The 18,544-nt window shown below is 42.3% G+C and overlaps 1 protein-coding gene across 2 annotated transcripts in view; it reads right to left on the reverse strand.

Annotated features, from left to right (window-relative positions):
* The window catches only part of NARS2 (asparaginyl-tRNA synthetase 2, mitochondrial), a 48,884-nt gene that overhangs the window by 3,873 nt on the left and 26,467 nt on the right, over window positions 1-18,544 (reverse strand). For both annotated transcript variants that reach the window (XM_005485816.4, XM_074535015.1), the window contains exons 7-13: window positions 15,835-15,967; window positions 9,374-9,472; window positions 8,906-8,943; window positions 7,078-7,144; window positions 5,463-5,600; window positions 4,222-4,319; window positions 2,601-2,627 (exon numbers count right to left, since the gene is read on the reverse strand). In XM_005485816.4, coding sequence (XP_005485873.2) covers window positions 2,601-2,627; window positions 4,222-4,319; window positions 5,463-5,600; window positions 7,078-7,144; window positions 8,906-8,943; window positions 9,374-9,472; window positions 15,835-15,967 — 600 coding nt within the window. The remainder of the gene's footprint in view (window positions 1-2,600; window positions 2,628-4,221; window positions 4,320-5,462; window positions 5,601-7,077; window positions 7,145-8,905; window positions 8,944-9,373; window positions 9,473-15,834; window positions 15,968-18,544) is intronic.

Here is an 18,544-nt window from a genome sequence, read left to right on the forward strand (position 1 = left end):
TGGCCCAGCACAGCACTCCAGTTTCTTCCCAAAGAGGAGTAATAGCACCAGGTGGCTGCCAAGGACAGTGATGAGCTACCTGTTTTCACTGGGCTCTGAAGAAGGTTAAAGGAGAGTGTAGTCACTGGCCATGGGCTCCAAGCAGCTCATCAGTGCTACTTTTCCCTAAGCCCAACTCCTCCTTTTACCCTGCCACACAAAGACCCAACAGAACACTCTGACATTCCAGTTTCAAAGGTTTGCAGAAGAGCACAACAGAGCTCAATCTTCTTCATTCAGAGCAGGAGCAGGGCCAAAACACAGTAACATCCACTTGAAGACAGCAGACAACACCTGCTCTGCTGCTGTGTACTTTCACCAGCGTGACACCAGAAGATCAAAAGGGTACCTGGACTGTAAAGGGCTCAGTATGAGACAGCTGTCTCCACTGAAGCACATGAAGATAACTAGAGTAAGGAAGCAGTGCCTTACATGCAGGAAGACTCTCTGAAATGCTGCTCACTCTGATGGTTGTGGGAACCTTACCAAGTACCTCCTTTGTTACTTTTAAAATGGCACTTGGAGGCTGCAAACAGGATCAAGTCCCCTGTTTACATGGCAATATACTTAATACTCCTTGGTCACAGAGAAATTAATATAATTTATTATTAATAATATTAATTATTAATATATATAATTACTCCCAGAGTACCCTCATCACTCAACTTTCCCACCTCATTTTCACAGACCTCTCAGTTTAGCCAAGATCATAATCTACAGCTCTGAGTTATTTTCCATCTACAATTCAAAGGAAAAAGTGTGAAAATAAGATAAAATAGCTACAAAATCAAGCCAAAAACTACTTCAACTCATATTCTATATGGAAAGAAATTTGCCTAACAGGAAAGATGTAGTGTACTGAAGAAGACTCAGAGTTTGACCATGTCACTTTATCTATCTTTTGAAAATCTTCCTAAAAGGTAGGAATGGCCAGAAGCAGAGCAGTATTTCAGATCATCACTTGTCTCTGCCTTACAATTCACCCATGAAGAAGGCAATTCTGAAACTGTCCTAGAAACAGTCAGACCCACAGTATCCTCTTGCTTAGTGGAGGGAATAAAACAGGTAGAATCAGAGGTATGGCAATGGTTAAGGAACTTGAAAAGAGATCACATTCAAAAGTCAGCAAATATTATATTTAAAAAGGAATGACTCAACTGTTCTTCCAGGAGTTTGTGAGCCATCTTTGGAGACTCAATTCAATCACTAAATTGGAGGAGATTAATTTTAGTCTTTCCTACCACCTCCACTGAAAAGATGGATGCTGGCAAGGCACCTACCTGTATTCTGGCAGGTTTTGGACTGCAGTCCAGAAGCATCCAGAATTACTACTATCCTGCACCTTCCTAGGACACCAGACCCTGCTAAGGCAGGGAGTAACAACAGCTTTAATCTTCTCCAGGAAGTTTCATTGTCTGTGATGGAGTGGAGGGAATAAAGGAGGAAAGAGTCTCCAAAACAAGATTACAGCAGGAAGAGTTTCCAGAATGTGATTGTTACATATCACATGAAAATGCAAATGAGTGACAGGCAATGTCCTCATCTCTTTTTGAGGGAAGCATGAGGCAGGGCTGCACTGTCTTAGTAGTGCTTAAAGGCTCTGCCATTGAACACCAGACCTCCTTGGGCTGCACCTCAGCATCTAACCACACAACTTATCACCTTGTTCAGGATAATCCCTCCCTCTGATAAAGTGATATGGTGTATTCTGGACCACAAATACAACAACAAAGGAAGAAATTAAATTCACCCTGTTTGCACATGGATGATGTGAAGATCTGCCATACACTGGGCTGTTCCTCAGTGATTTCATATTGAAGGAAGATGAGAGTGAAGAACCTATACTTTGCTTTTTTTCAAAGCAGCCTTCCTAATGATCAACCCAAATACTGCAGAATATTTAAAAATACTTTTCTAAATTTAAAATTCTCTGCACTACCCCTCTCTCAGTAGCTGTGATGAAGTACATACCAAGAAACACTAAGAATCTTCTGTCTTTTTAATGTGTTAAACTGTTAATTCAAAGGTTGATCTGTCTCCTTAGGAGGAAAGTTTTAATTGCTTTAACTGCTTTCTTAGGGGAGATTTTTCGACCCAATTGCTCTGTCAATTACAAAGAGAGTTATTCATAGATCTCTTAAAGGTCACAAATTGCTGTGGTTCGGTAACCTGTTTATCTCCTGCATGGTGGTCAGAATTGACCCAGCTTCCAACACAGCCTAATGATTTAATAAAAAATCATTATGGGTTATAAATTAACCCACCTCGTGCAGTCCTGAGAGGAATAACCTGTGCTGTGAGTGGACAAATTGGAATAACCTGTGCTGTGAGCAGATAAATTGGAGGCATAAACTAAGTAGCATTAGATTAACCTTTGTTTAAATGAATTGGCTATTTCATTTAGACTGGCAGTGATGGCAGGGCAACAGGGCCAAAAAATTGTTCCCTCAGAACCAAACAAAAACCAAAACAAACAAACAAAAAAACCCAAACAAAACCCCAGTTACTTAAATAAGTATCAAAAGAAGAAAAAGAGCTTGCAGAACAGGGTGGCATCTTACCATTGATAGGCATCTGTGAGTCCTAATCTGTGAAACAAAAAGAAAATCCCTTGTAAGTAAAGGAACAGAGTTATTCTGCACAAGCAGCACTTGCCTGGAAGAGCATGCTACTGAAAAAGGGAAAACCTGGTGAACTACTGTATGAAGCACGCATAAGGAGACAAGGATCCTGTTTTTTCTCTCTAAGGTTATGCTGGTTCTGCAGGAAATAGAATTTAAAGGTCTAAAGTATTTGGGCTTAACAAAACCAAATCCTGAGGACTCAAAATTGAGAAAACCATGTGAAAGGAGGTGTGATTTACAAAAGACACACCCCATTTGTACCTTGAAATGCTTTCTATGACTTTCCTGACAAACAAGAAAGTCTGGCTTCGAACTCCACATGGACCCTCTTCCTCCTCCTAAGGACTGTGGACTCAGATACTGGCAGAAAGCTTTGACTGAAAAAATGCAGCAGGGAACATTGTACTTTACATGAGTTGAAGCACGCCTGCTTCAGAGAGCTTACAGGGAGAGTAGCGAGAAACACAGGGAATATCATCATCCTACACTAACAACTGAGAACTAATGTTCTGGTGATTTTAATTGCCTGGTGCCCCTTTGGATTCATTATGCTGAAGTAGATTTTACTCTTCTCCTCTGAACAGATACACCTGTGCAAGCATGTGGCTAATTTAAGCAACAGATTAATTCCCAGTGTGCAAATGGTGCTACTCTGGGATTAGCCTTCCCCCAGTATAGCTTTGCGCAAATGGATGACTGGCCCAAACTGAAGTGTTCAAGTGCTGGATGGGACTTTACACAACCTGATCTCATGGAAGGTGTCACTGCTCATGGCAGCAGGGCTGGAACTAGATGGTCTTTAAGGTACCTTCCAACCCAAACCATCCTGATTCTACAAAATTTTTGAACAATCAGATAGGATCCAGAGAACAACTGTCTATGGAGAATTACCCAATACGTAAAGTTAATTATTAACTAAAAAGCAGCTTTGATATTCTGACATTGAAGTTACCAAAAATTACCAAAGTAACAAGATGCAGACTAAGGCAGCAGGGAAAGAGAAGCCCCTGCAACCCAGTACAGGTCTTGAGCAGTTCCAGTGAAGCTTCCCATGAAACTATTAGCAAAGAGCCATATTCTCTGAAATCAGGCCAGTCTGAGGCCAGCTGCATCACAACTGGCAAAGCTTCTGACCAAAAATGCAATTTCTCAGTTACACAATGTGATGACAGATATCGAAGTTCTGTATATGTGACAACTTCCACATTCATAGTCCACTTTCAGCCACAAAAACTGAAGAAAAGGATCCACAGCAAACCCTGCTCCAGACAGTTGCAGCAGAGCTGAGGCATCCTACTGCCCTGGGCTCTTAGCACAAAGAAAACTTTTCTTCTCTGATGAGCTAAAACAGAGGTTCTTTGCACACCTATGACAGAAGCACAAGAACTTCTTCACCAGTTTGCAGTCACCTACTCATATAAAGAGATATCACAAAGACAAAAATAGACTTCTTTTAAATACTATTATCTGGCCTTCCACTCCTCTGTCTTGCCAACCTCAGCTGCTAAAACACTCTCCTGCTCAGGCTAGTCTCCTGGCATGTGTGGATTTTCCATACCTCTGTAAGCGTGATTCGAGGAAGGGCAGGCGCTCCTCTCTCAAGCTGCCTCCACACAACTCCCCTACTCCTGGTACAAGGAGATCAACAGCTGCAACCTTCAAAGACAGAAAACTATTTGAAGTCATTTCACATAGCCACACAGTGATTAGGAGAAGAAGTTAACACTGATGTTTTTTTTGTAAAACCCTAGTGTAATTCTTCCAGAGTCCAGGACACTTAGGAAGGATTTTCACATACTTGAAAAGTCTTTTGTTGACAGGAGAAGGCTGGGAGGAATTTTTGCAAGGATTAACATCAGAAATTTACAGAAAACCTAAATGACAGCACTGATGTCTCAGACTGAGGACATCTACTGATATCTCAGACTGAGGACATCTACTAAGTGGTTTGAACTCACTCAACCCCTTGGTTGAATCTCACCAAGTTACTCTGGTGACAACCTGTGTAGGGTTATGAAGAACCCAACAGCAGCTCAGAAAAAGGCAAGGACATGTGGGCAAGCTTCCTGAAGCCCTGATTCCCTGCTCTGATGCTGCTGCTTCAGCCCTGTGTATCCCCATTCCTATAACCAGTTATAATGGATATGGTAGCAATGGCACTCATGTGCTGCATCCAAGTGTTAGGATCCAAGTGTTACCACTTAGGCTGTTAGGTTTGGGCTGTCTTCTCTGGTTTGTCTTCTAAGGTTATTTTTCTCATTCCACAGCTGAAATGTTGCTAGAATTAAAGCCACTGAAGACACATTGGTGCATGGTGGTGTTGTTGCTCTTTTTAGCAGAAGCAATGCTTCAGGTTGTCTCAATTCAGTTGAGAAATCACAATTTCAAGGCATGAGATTTGATAAAGAGCTTATTTCTTCGGCCCATCTGCTATTTGAGCATTACATGGATGCTACATTTGGATGACAAGAGAATCACAGACTACCTGGAGCCATCCAATTCTAGGCCTTTCACTTAGAAGTACAGAAGTTTACCAGGAAAAGAAACAAATGATGGTAAACTTATTTTAAGGCAATTAAGCAAAAAAGTTAACACTGCCCCAACCCCTGAATCTTCCTCCTCCTGTTGTTCCTGCTTTGGGTATTTTCTTCTACAACAGGAAAAGAAATGGACAGGATCACCTGATGGTCACATCTTATCCTGAACTTCTTGCGAGCAGGCCCAGCAGATGATGTCTATCAGTAGGCCAAGACATGTTCCTAGACAGGAAAGTGGTGGAGATGTGACCCATGGACTCACCGTGTGTTGAGGTCCATCTTCATTGTCCCGCATGTAGAAAGGTTTGAGGTCGTATGGGTAGTTCACCACAAACACAGGAACATCCCCACAGTGCTTCACCAGGTACTTCTCATGTTCTGTTTGGAGGTCACAGCCCCACTGTAAGGACAGCAAAAGGGGCCTGGGAATCTGCTTTGGTGCCTCTCGCCCATGGCAAGAGACCCAGCAAAGTCCCTGCACATAGAGAGATGTGCTGCTTTGAATAGCATAAACCAAGCAAAGCAACTTCTCATACAGGTCACTGGGAAATAGACAGTTTCTCAAGTTTTCAGGCAGAGCAAAGCATGTAAATAAATATGATTTAACTTAAGAGAACAGGGCCAGATGGTCCCTGTATCAAGCACAAGCATCTGGTATCAAATCAGAAAACCTAAAACAAGCAAAAAAAATCCCAGCCTCAAAAATCCCAAACCACATGCTCATATCTAAAGGAAAACAGGTACCTCTCCAAAGCCAGCTCACTCGACCCAGCCAACCAGCCTTATTTCAGTATTACCTCTGGTGTATAGAAAGCAGCTTTCCTAGGCTGATTACTCTCTTCCCTGCTGTGTCCTGTTACATGCTACATTAATCCCCACTTAAGAAAACCTAGCACCCTATTAAGCAATTCTTTGTTATCAGAAACCATGGATATTTGCAATTCCCTTCATTTTTCCTTTTTTCCAAGGATGTTAAAGATCCTGTGGCTTTTGACTTGAGACCCCCAGTCTGTTCACAGGACATCCAGCAAATACTGGGAGAATGGAAGGGGAAGAGGGGAACAGACCTTTCCCAGACTCTCTTAATATTAAAATATCCAAGTTTGCTGTCTCAGATCCAGGTAGCACAGAGAAAAGATCTGAGGTTCTACACCCACTTGTGCACAGAGATGAGACAGTTACCCAACTGGCTATGAGGATGGCTTCAGCCAGAGGGTTATTTTCCTTGAAGTATCATAATGAGATAATGATTAAATAATATAGACATAAGATGAGCACCACCATAAATGCTGTCCCATACTGGGGTGGGTGTGCATATGAAATTGGGCAAAATATGATTTTTAGAAAACCATAACCTCATAGCTTTAGAAAGACTAGCATGTTACTCTTTTTCCCAGTCAACATATATGCTTTGGAAAGGCAAGGGATTCCCTTTACCTACATCTACATTACATGGCATTTTCTCATGGTATGAGTTTATTAACACTTGTCAAACTTTTGGTGCTATCCTCTTATCTTTCCTTTTCTTGAGAACTATTACATCGACTCTTCTTAGATGATTGCTACTGAATCTGTAACACTCTCAGCACACTCACATACAGGAAAGAGAAGTGCCTTTGCTAAAGCCTTGGTCCTTCAACTGCAAGCTCATCACTTCCTTGCCTGCAAGTGTTACATGTTCTGCTGCTACACATCTCACTCCTTGTACTGCTCCCATTTCAACCCCAAAGGGCAAAAGTTATACTAGATTTACAACCCAGCAAACAAAACACCCCAGGAGGCAGATAATATGTGCAAAGTAACAACTCTTGTGGTATCAGAGGAGAGACGGAGAGTTCAGGCTCTGCATAGGGACAAACCAGCTGGCAGTGACCTACCTCTGGCTTGAAAGTGAAAGTTTGAGGAGCTTGCTTCAAAATTTCCACTGCTTCACTGTAGGAAATTCTGCAAGAGGAAGAAAAAAGTCTTTAAGATAACTATGAAAGGAACAACAAAGTTTTCTGGCTAAGGGCCGTGCTGGAAAATTAAGGAGGCATTTCCCCACCACCATGCCAACTTGTGTGTAATGTCAGACTTCTCAGCAATGCTTCTTTGGACAGAAACCAAAAAGCATTTAATATGGCAAGAATCCTATGTTTTCCTGTGCTTCAGCTACATGCAGGGCAGGAAGTGCTAAGCTCTCAACAGTTCTGCATTATTGCAATATTGCATTTTAGTCAGAAGTGAACTCTGCAGGGAATTGCTTCATAGAAATGGGTGGATTTTTTAAAGAAAACAATATGTCCTCATCAGCATAGCTACAACAACATAGCTCTAGTTCAGGGTGTGTTAGGCAAAAATAACAGCCCAGAGTGCAAAAGGGCTTGTAGCTCAAATGTTTCCACTTTACTTTAAAAACCATGAGATTTACTTGCAGCAATGTTTCTCTACTTCTCTGGCAGATTTGAGAGCAGATTCTCCACCAATTTCCACCAGCACAAAAGAACAGCATCATGGCAAAGCAAACAGAAAAAGTGCAGTGAACAATGCTCCAGGTTTGGTAACTGGAAATCAAGACTCAGTGGAAGACAATACGGCAGCCAAGTTTTCCACATACCAAGCCAAATGTTGTGGACAGAGAGAAGAAAAGAATAACATGATCACAATAATTTCATCTGTGTATCACTGGCTAATCCACTTAAAAACCAAATTCCCTAAGGAGTACAAGCTCTTTACACTCCATTACAACGTTTCACTAAAGCAAGGAAGGCTTCTGGAGGAAATACCTCAAGAAGGAATGTATTGCTCCACATGTTTGGGTTATGTGAGGCCACAGACCAAATGAGGTATATCACTGGCACAGGTTAACACACATAATCCATGCGTGTAAGCCAGGAATGGCCCAGATCTGCCAGCAGCTGGTGGAGAGAGAGACAGAGAGGGACAAAGAGGTGATCTGTCCTCTCTCCTTTTCCTTGGAGCATGGGAGAAGATGAGCACAATTTTGTCCTTTCAGGAGTATCAGTTAGGTCCAAAGAGAGGACTGAAATGGGGAGATGCTAACTTCACTGAGGACTCCCATGGTGCTCCTGCAGGCAGAGGCACAGGGGGGATCCATCATGATCCTGTTGCCCAGCTGTGGCTGTAGCTGCCTAACAAGATAACCAGTGCTGGGATGAGCATGCCTACAATGTTCTGTGGGATAAATGGAGAGCTCCACCATTTGAAGAGACAAACAGGAGTAGGGAGGATGTGGCACTCTCAGGGATCAGTGAGGGAAACCCAAAGCCTTCAGCTCTTTAGCACAAAGAGAACTAGGATTAGAAGCTACACAATCAATTGGGAACAGAAAACCAATTGGGATTGTTAACTGTCATAAAATACTTTAATATAAAGAGAGCCACTGGAGTGAAAGTGCGAATGAAAGCAGAGCATCAAAGCCAAAACCAAGCAGGACTGTGAGCAACCAATGTGCAGGCACATGCTGGAAGGAGAGGATCTTGTCCAGGGGAGCAAAAGCCAAAGGCCAGCAGATTCAGGTGTCAGTGTCATGCAGAGCTGAAAGGGCATGCCTGACAAACAGTAAAAGGGAACTGCAGCTCATGCTCTTTTGGAGACATTATGCTAACTCAGAAGACATTGAGTTGTGAAAGAAAAAGAACATATGCAAAATAGGAACTCTTTCCCCAAAAGCCCTCTGCAAGATCATTTTGAAATAGTACTTACATCATAAATTTGTGCTTCAGCATTTGTTCCAACCTGCCCTTGGTCAAAACAAGAAAAACATAAAACATGTAAAGCCACCCTTTATGGTTCAGGGGAAAACTCAGGAAAGTGACCTCTCTCTATTTTGTAATTTGTAGGATTGCATTCTGATATAGATATGGGTCAAAATCCACTCCTGGCCACTCAGTGCTAAAAGGGTACCCAATTATTGAAGTTGATGATTCAGAGGCTACCAGATGAAGTGACAACTACAGTTCTACCACACCTGCTACCAGCTACACAAAATTGTGTCCTCTCTCTGTTGGCTTGAACAATCACTTAAGCTTAAGGTGATATTTAGCTTTTCAGTTTCTTAACAGAGGACAACAAAAGTAAAAAAAAAAAAATTAAACAAATTAAGTCTTCCTATAGCCAAGAACCCGCAAAACACATGACAGGATTGCAGTTCTTTCCTGTCACATGCATTACCTTCTGTGCAGGAGCTATGTATTTATGAAAAAGCTCAACATCACGAGGACATTTGGAGAGCACAGTGCTTGTCACGGTCTTGAAAAGATCTTCCATAACCTAATAGAGAAAAAAGGAATGCATGAAAAATGAACATTGCTTAGGTGTCCCAGACTATAAATGAAACATGGTACACATCAGCCAAAGAGTACAGAAGGGGTTTCTGTCCTTCTGCATGGCCAGACTGCATAAGAGGGAACCACCTCACCAATACTCCTAATTAGCAGGCTTGCTTAGTAGCTGAAGAGGACTGGGGCTTTGATTTTTGCTATGGGTTTAGGGTTTCAGTGTTGGCTGATGGAGTCAGTATCTTCAGTCACGTACCTCCAGTAGAAAAAAATCACAACTAAAATATTCAAGCAACAACCCTGGCTAGCCACAGACATGTTACAACCATTTGTGGGTCTGGTTTCAGATTAATTCTTAGTGAGGCATCTGTCCTTTAATGAACAATTCTGGATTTATGCTTTGTTAGAAAAGGCAAAACTGAAGGAAAGAGAATAAACATGCAATGTGTAGAGCAAGCCCATCAAACAGATCTCAGCTAGAGAGACTCCGTGCAGTAAGGGCAAAGTGAACATGTACAAGATGAGTAGAGAGCTAAAGCAAAGGACACATCAATGCAGGGATGTTTGAGAAACTAAAAAGATGTGGTTCCATTTCCCTAAACGAATGTGGATTAACTAAATGACATTATCATCCAATTTGGATATACTTATCCAGTAAAACGGGCTTCACTCATTAAGAAATTAAAATGCCATTAAAAGCCCCCACATGGGATGCTGCTGCATTTTCATCAACCTGTTTTAAGAGTCACTTTTTCTTTTGGCTAAGCAAAGCAGACCATCCAAGAAGACACTTGCTGTTGTGCAGACTAAGAGTTCCCATGGCTCCCTGTAATCTTACACCAGCACAAAGCAGGTAGTTGACACTTATGGTATCAACTGATCATCCTACCTCTTATTCAAAATCACCCTCCTAGTCTCATTTTCTTTGTCAAAACAGAGCAATGCAGCTGGGGCTGCATGTCATCTCAGCGTGGGATGGGACAAGGTTTTTCCTATCAAAGTGCATCTCAAAGTTCTGGCACATTCCTGGTTGGTTGTGGTTTTTTTGTGGTTTTTTTTTGGTCAGTTTTAGGTTTGGGTTTTTTTGTTTTGTTTTGTTGTTTGGGTTTTTTTTGTGAGAGTAACAACTTTTTCATTACTTGCAGAGCTGAGAGAACTGAAGTTTCCACTAATGCTATCTAGGTGAGCAGCAGCCCCTAGACACCACAAAGCCTGTGCCTGTGGAAAGATGAACCTGTGGAAAGATCTCAAGAAGAAGCAGTAGGTCTATGCCTTACAAGGAACCAGATCTTACAGGGTAAGAGGAACACAAGCACAGAAACAAAGCAGTTGGGCTACTGACATAGCCAAGATGAGATTTCAGGCATGTTGTTCAAACTTATGCTTAGATGAACACTCTTCACACCTGCCCCAAGCTGCTGAAACATTGCTCTGTGCTGGTGAACAAGCTCTGCATGCCACCAGCCTAGTGGAGCTGGTAAAGCAGTCCATTTGTACTCCTCTGAGCCAAACTCAGACTCAAGACTCCTGCATCAACCTGGGCTCTCCTTTTAAAAAAAGGGAAGATGCAAATAAGGGAACAGCATTATCATATGCAGATGAACAGTTTTACGCCTCCTGGTACTCAAACACAGAGGAAATGAAAAGCCAGCATTCCTGCTGCTGAGTGGCAAATAACCAAACAGTCAGCTTTGAACTTTCTTCAAAGTAGCTAGAAAAAGGCTTATGCAAATGAAATTAGAAAACTTCTTAGCAATTCATCTGGTTTCACCAGGCAGAGATGAAGGGATTTTACATTAAGCTTCCTCTTTCTAGAAAATGAAAGTATCATCTGGTTTTGGAAAGCCATATTGTTTAATTAGCACTTTTTTTCCTCACTGTGCGATAAAGTAACAATTAGGTTCCCACAGCATTCAACATAAGCAGCTTCCTCTTGTGGAAAAAAGATGTGGGTGGTATGGGAAAAACAATCTGAGAAATATTTCCAGGTTTGAGACTGAGGTTTTATCCTGGCAAAAAAAGACAGACACGTGGGTCATACACTGGCATCCTCACTGCTCTTATTTATGCCAAACAAGTACAAGGCACAAACAGTAGATGGAAAAAAAAAAGAGGGAAAAAACCCCTCTCAAATTGAGAATTTATGTCTTTAAGCAGGTAGCATAATGAAGCACTGCAAAGTAGGCTATAAGAAAAATGAGTGGAGAAGTAAAATCACTGGCTTGCTGGTTTAAGGGAACACAGGAGTGTGAGATATAGCTGAAGTGATTGGTTTGAACATATTCTGGAAGATACATGTTTGACAGGAGACTTACACAGGGGAAGAAAGGCAGTGGAAGCACAGCAAGTGGCTCATCTCAGAGGTGGGGCCCTGGATGTCCCAAAAGCCCAGTAATGTGGTTGCTTCACAATGGTGGTGTGGAAACTGTGCTGGTAGGGGGGCAAGCAAGGAGGTCAGAGGTTAAAGCTTTCTCCCTTCCCTCAACCCTTTTAGCCTTTCTCTTTTGATGTTCACGTTTGAAACTTCAGCAGTATCAACACTGGCCTTCCCCCATGTGGCAACTCTGTTGTTTAATGGTTAACAGCTCAGTTTTGATTAGGAGCAGCTCCATTGCTTAATTTTACCCTGGATCTTTTGATACTGCAACTTATCCTCTTCCCAAATAAAATTATGACCAGAGTTGAAACAGAGAAAATCATCAATAAAACAGCAGCAAAAGTCAGCAGCAGCAATTGAAGGTGCTGTGCACTCCAAGAAAGGTTCAAATCATCATTTTTATTACGTAAGAAAGATTACATAAGAAAAAATCACACAACCTGCCAGCAGGATTTTTATGTATGTATTTACCTGGGCCATGCATATGGATATAGTGTAGATCACAGGCTCCTTACATATGAAACACTCACCAGTGGGCCACTGTTGCTGCCCCCATGCTTGCTCACACCCACTCTGCATGTGCACATACACACAGAGAGGAGGATTCACATCTGATCTTGATCATAAAATCTCCTCTCAGCATACAACCAACAGCTCAGGCCCCGTTTTGGAGAGATGCTGTTGCTGTGCAAGAAAAGAGACTTGTCTGCCAGACCACTGCTCCACTGTCCATTGAAGCTGAATGCTGATAAAAGTTAGGGAAGAGAACAAGCCTGAGCTATGGCAGCTGGATACTACTTCAGACAAGGAACTGCAGTCCTGCAGATAGCCCAATGTCCCTAAAGAGTGTTGTGCAAAACTCCTAGAACAAACCCTTCTCATGTGATTACCAGTGTTTGCTCCCTCAAGACTGCAGTCAGACCTGCCCACGGGCCTCAGACTTGCTACTAAAGATGGAATGCTGAGTGAAAACTAGTCTGGAAATCAAATCACATACATGTTTTAGATCCAAGCTCTCTAGAGCTGACACCCAGAATGGGTACCTGATTTCATTTCATGCCTCAACTCCCCTCTGTAAAATGGAGGTAATAATGCTCCATGTCACTAGGCTGTAATGACAGCAAATTAATTTTGATGAAGTACATAACCAGTGGAAGACAATACTCCTGCCCTCAGGACACAGCTCAAATACTGAGTGTTAAATTGCATGCCCCATCTTAAAGAGAAATATTCTCCATCCCTTAAAGAGACAGTATTCTAGGATATAATCTTGTTAAGGAAGACTAACACTATGCATAAACCCCTGACAATGCCCTCAGGAAAACTTCCTTCTTGCATTTCCTAACTTTACAGCCTAAATAATGCCTTTTTTACCATGGCTTTGTATGTGCTTTTGATGAAATTCAATAACGACTGTATCACATGGCCTCTTTGAGACTCCATTAGTGTCATGAGTGAAGTGGGATCCTTTAAATATACTGCACTGCTGATACAGTGGAATGAAAAATAGAAGATAATGGCCTACAAATACACCTACATGACACAGCAGTGAAGAGGGAAGGAGGGAATGATAACAGGCATCTCAGAGGACAAATAATACTGGAGACCTTGGATCACCAATTCAGGTACTGGGGGGTTGATGGCTCTAGGGGGTCCAGAAACTTCCACAACTGTACCTCTTCTCCTGTCTGTCTGACCTTTTCCTAAATCCTTCTCTTTCTCATCCATTCTGGAGGTCCCTCCTTAGATACCCTTACATATACCCTGCACACTAAAGCAGAAATACTATCACCCGGCCATGCAGCACGAAGTACTGCACTGAGCACACCGGACTTTCCACAGAAAGTATTGTGAAACCAGCACTGTGAGAGTAGAAGCTTCTTTGTAGCACTAAAACACATTTTGGCACAAAACAGAAATTTAGATTGCATGATTAAGACACATGAGACTTCACAAGAACTGTGCTACTAATTTAGGAATAACTGAGCTCTACTTTGTGCAATTACAGAGGGGAAAAAAGGCTGCTGCTCTAAGACTTCAGGCCCTTTGTTCCCAAATACATGTAGCTTGGTTATTAAATCTCCTTTTTTCCCTTTTATTTCATAATGAAAACTATGTTTCTTTTGGAGCTTTGGCTGAAAGATCTCAAGCCTCACCAGTGAATGGTAAACATGCACATCTTTGTAGCAAGGCTCTTTAATGGTGTATAACCAAATACTTCAAGATGTCCCTGAAGAAGCTGAGCATTCCCAGCACAGTAACTTGTTCAAGTGAGAGATACTTAGTCCAAATGTCCAATAGCAATTTTAAAAATAAATTTTTAACAATCCAGCTCCTTATGTGAAGACAAAGTTCAGATAATAGCCCTGGCCAAGAGCCCTGAAGGCTTTCAACTGGGCGTTTTTCACTGAATAAAGAACTTGCAGATGAAAACAAACAGACAAAATACCCGATGGGCAGATACATAAGAGAACACTGGATTTAGGTCAGTTACACCAGGAGAGACACTTAGGTTTTAGAGGAACTAGCAGGGTTTTCTGTTGATTGAGGTTTTTTGTTTGGTTTGTTGTAAGAGAGATTGCTCAAAGGTTTAAAAATAAACAAAGTGGGAACTCCACTTCCCCAAGTAAGAACACCACAAAATTAAGCCTGTTGCAATACATACTCACTATGAGAAATGCAAAATAATGGCTGCTAGGAGACTTTCTGTTATAGGGAAAGGTGCTTGTCAAAGACTTTGAGACAGAGGGAAGATTTACAGAGAGCACAAGCTGAAATTTCACAAGATACTTAGCAACAACAAAGGCAAACATTGAGAGGGAAAGTTCCTCCTTTCTCTACAAATAAAAGCCTTACAAATTCCAGAACAGTTCTCAAATTTAATTCTCTGAATTGTCTGAACTGGCTGTTTATACTTCAAAACCAGGAAGTTAAGGTTTTCCGCACGAGGTATGTTGATTCTGTGTTGAAGGGCTCGAACACCACTCAATAGAAGACCCTGCTTACTATACTAGATAAAAGTAGTGAAGAATTCAATTGACTCCTGATTACCTAGAGAAACAAGGGGGCTCAGGGATTAAGGTGTGTACCTATGCACAGGCTGTGCTCTAAGAATACACAAAGTTATGCAGAAAAGGAGAGACAAAAGAAAGAAGAGGATGCTATTCATGATGGAGCACAGACTCCCAATAGATCAGTCCACACAGCCCAGTGTCATGCAGACATCCCAGATTCAGAAGCAACACACAGAGCACACCAACTGTGCTCTCAGGCTCTGCTGCTTCAGCACTGTTTATGACCCATGCTGAAGAAACCACCACCTGGATGTTATTTTATAAATCTGCAGCCAGTGCCTCAGGTGTTTTTCTTTATAACGTTATTTTTTCAATCATTTTCTACAGAGCCTGATAAATGAGAGTGTGTGTGTATGTTTACATACAAGTCCTACTGGGTATAAACTGGCTTATGCTGAGACTAGTAAGGTGTATAGGCATCCATCATGTGGTTAAACTGCATCTGAGAGGTCAATCCTTAAAAATCAAAAACCAGCTGATGAAGGATTATCTCCAGTCTTCTGCTAAAGCCACAGTGAACAGTGTATGCCAGAAACTGTTGTTTCTTCTTCGGATTTCAATGCAGATTTCAAGGAGGCCTTTACAGAGCACACTGCTTAAACACTGCTCCCTCAGTGGAAAGGTGCTGAACATTTTGAAAGGAAGAGTGCCACTCATTAGCACTAGTCAAGCACATTTACATTCCCTGGCAATACAGCAATTGTGGATCTTCCATTCAGATGAGGGCTGTGTGCACCTATATCTTTCTATCCAAAGGAAGCAAACTCTCCTCCTTGGGAAATACCCATGCAACCTCTACTTGGTTCTCGCAGGGTGCGAGGAGCTGTGACCCCAGCTGAGGGCAGGGACCACAGGAGGAAGAAACACTGGTACCAGTCCTGCATAGACATCTGGAGTGCCCACCTGCATGATGTCCTGAAGGCTTTCAGTGAAGGACAGCTCAGCCTCCACCATGTAGAACTCTGCCAGATGCCGGCGACTCTGCGAGTTTTCCGCTCGGAACGTCGGGCCAAAGGTGAACACGTGAGTAAAAGCCCTGCAAAGCAGCAGGGAACAGGCCAGGTCAGGTCCAGCACACAACTAGATCTGTTACACCTAAAGCCCTCACTTTTCTCCCAGCATCTAGAAACAATCATGTTTCCATTTCATCTTTGATCAGTTTAATGGTGCTGCTGAATAAGCTGCTGTTACGTTCCTTCATCCAGGTGTGGAGAGAGGTTATTCACACCTTGTGACTCAGAGATGTTGCACAAACATACTATTCAGCTTTCTCTGAACACAAGTCATGCTCAGGACACTTTTTGTGAGTGTGTGGGAATAAAACACAACATTCTGCAGAACTGGATAACTAGAGAAGCATGTAGATACTATACCAATCATGCTATCCTCATCCACATGCCTTTACACTTCTTTGCCTGCAATGCCTGACCTTCACAGGTGCTGTGAGACCCCAGTGCTCACCAGAGCAGAGTGGGCCGTGCAGCTGGAGCTGCTGGGCTGGTGGGCACTGAGGGGTGAGGCCAGCAGGACGGGAGGTGTACGGTGTGCAGTCCCCCTCTAGTGGTACGACAGAAGTTCATTGCTCAGAGAGCCATGGAGATAAAGAACTGGGCTCTTCCACACAGCTAAAAATAGCTCAGCTGAGAGGGGTCCCTACTGCAGACAACACATGGGGAGAGCACTTAATGCTGAAGCAGCCAATGCACTTCCTATTATGAAGCCATTTCTCCAACCACCTTCTTGGGAGTCTATTTAAATACATCCTCTCTTATTCTACAGTCATGTCATGCTGTGATTCCACTTCCTTCATGAGAAACCTTCCTATCAAACACCAACACACCTTTTTGATTTTATGTGGGAAGCTGCACTTCAAGCAATACCTTTTACACTGTGATCTATGAGCACATGAGCTCCTGGACACCCTCAAGCCAGTGAGAGCTTCCCAAATACATGCTGTGACATATCTATGTTTCCTCTCATGCTTCATGGGAAGAAAAACCGTGACTGGGGAAGACAGCAAGCTGCTTCAGAAAAACCATGAACTGGGCAGCTGCTAACTTTGGTACATCTTTAACTTGGTGTTATTTTTAGCTGCAGACAGCATGTAGGAGAAAAAGAACCCAATCAGAAGAGATTAAGCACAGTTTGACACTCCTGAAAGGATGCATGCTAATTGCTGGGGCTGGCATTTGACTTGCATCTTGCTCTGCAAGCTTTCAACTTAAAAAGGACGTTCACTGAAGTTTCTGAACAGGCTAATTTTGTTCAACTAAAGTTTAAATAAACAACACTACAAAAAGCAGCATTTTTCCTTCATCCCTTATGGAGACATCTGTGCTACAAATAAAGGAACACACGCATTCTGCTTCACTCATCTGTTCCCTCATGTCACGTGTTGGTTAAAGGTTATGATCCAAAGAAACAGTACTTTCTTTTTCCTTGAGTTGCTAATAGCAAACACACCAAAAGTTTCATGTCAAAACTCTGAATATATAGCCTGCCTGTAGGTTTCTTTTCCCCATGGCTCTGTTTTCCTTCCTCCAAAAAACACACTTTCCATCTGCACTTTGCTCTTGTATCTGTCCTCTCTCATATATGACCACAGCATCCGCAACCAACTAACCAGATTTTGCAGCAAACATCTTCCTTCAAGCATCATTTTCAGCATGCCACTATTCCCTCTGCTGCCTTTCTCACTTGCTGAGATGTTACTGTAAACTTCTGTTACTCCATTATTCTCCTTCAAACTGCCCTTCGCTGTAGCATCTACAAAACCTCAGCAATGTTTAGATAAGTGATGTACCAAGACTATTACTCACTGCACAGGTCATTCACTATTATTTCATCAGCTCCTTGTGATCCCCCATCTGTAGCCACCTGTTGTCTTGAGTTATGCAGAAATTCATGTTCTTCCTCACATGGCCTTCTTTGTTTTTTTTCCCATGCTCCTAACAGCACCTGGCACAACAAGGTCTCTGATCCAAAGTTTAAGAGCCTCAACTGCTATAGCAATACAAACAACAAATACAAAACAGTGAGTCATGCAGTCAAAATCATCCTATGTTTAAGGCAGAACCAGTCAAAAGTTTTTGTTTGCCAGGTTGTGGAGGTTGGCCTGCAGTGGGAAACAGGAGTTAGAGGCAGGTTCTTGCTCTACCTGCCCCCATGTTTCAGGGTTTTGCTAAAATATTTCAATTTGAAATATTTTCAGTTAAAGAAAGAATTTTTTTCTAAATAAATGAGTTTAGTCACAAGTTCAGTTTGCCAGGATCAGACACGAGATGAAAATATTGTGAAAAGCTTACAATTGCTGTAAGTACTCATTCAGGTCTGCTCAGTATGATGTGCAGGTCTCTAATGTCTCACTGACATGAAGGCCTCAAAGGAAAACTGAAAACTGAAGTGTGACACTAGCTGGCTTGCATGAGATCCTTTCCCACAGAGCAACAGCCTGGCTTCAGGGAGAGATGTTTCTCAGTGCCTGTCCATGCACAGACACTGGCACTTCAGTTACTGTAGGTTACTGAGGCAGGACAGTCTCCAGCAACACAGGCTACCAAGAGCACTTTGAACTGCACTTATTTCCTACTGATCAGCAGCCCAAGCATCATGA

Source organism: Zonotrichia albicollis, chromosome 2 (assembly GCF_047830755.1).
Source record: "Zonotrichia albicollis isolate bZonAlb1 chromosome 2, bZonAlb1.hap1, whole genome shotgun sequence".
NCBI classification, from domain to species: Eukaryota; Metazoa; Chordata; class Aves; order Passeriformes; family Passerellidae; genus Zonotrichia; species Zonotrichia albicollis.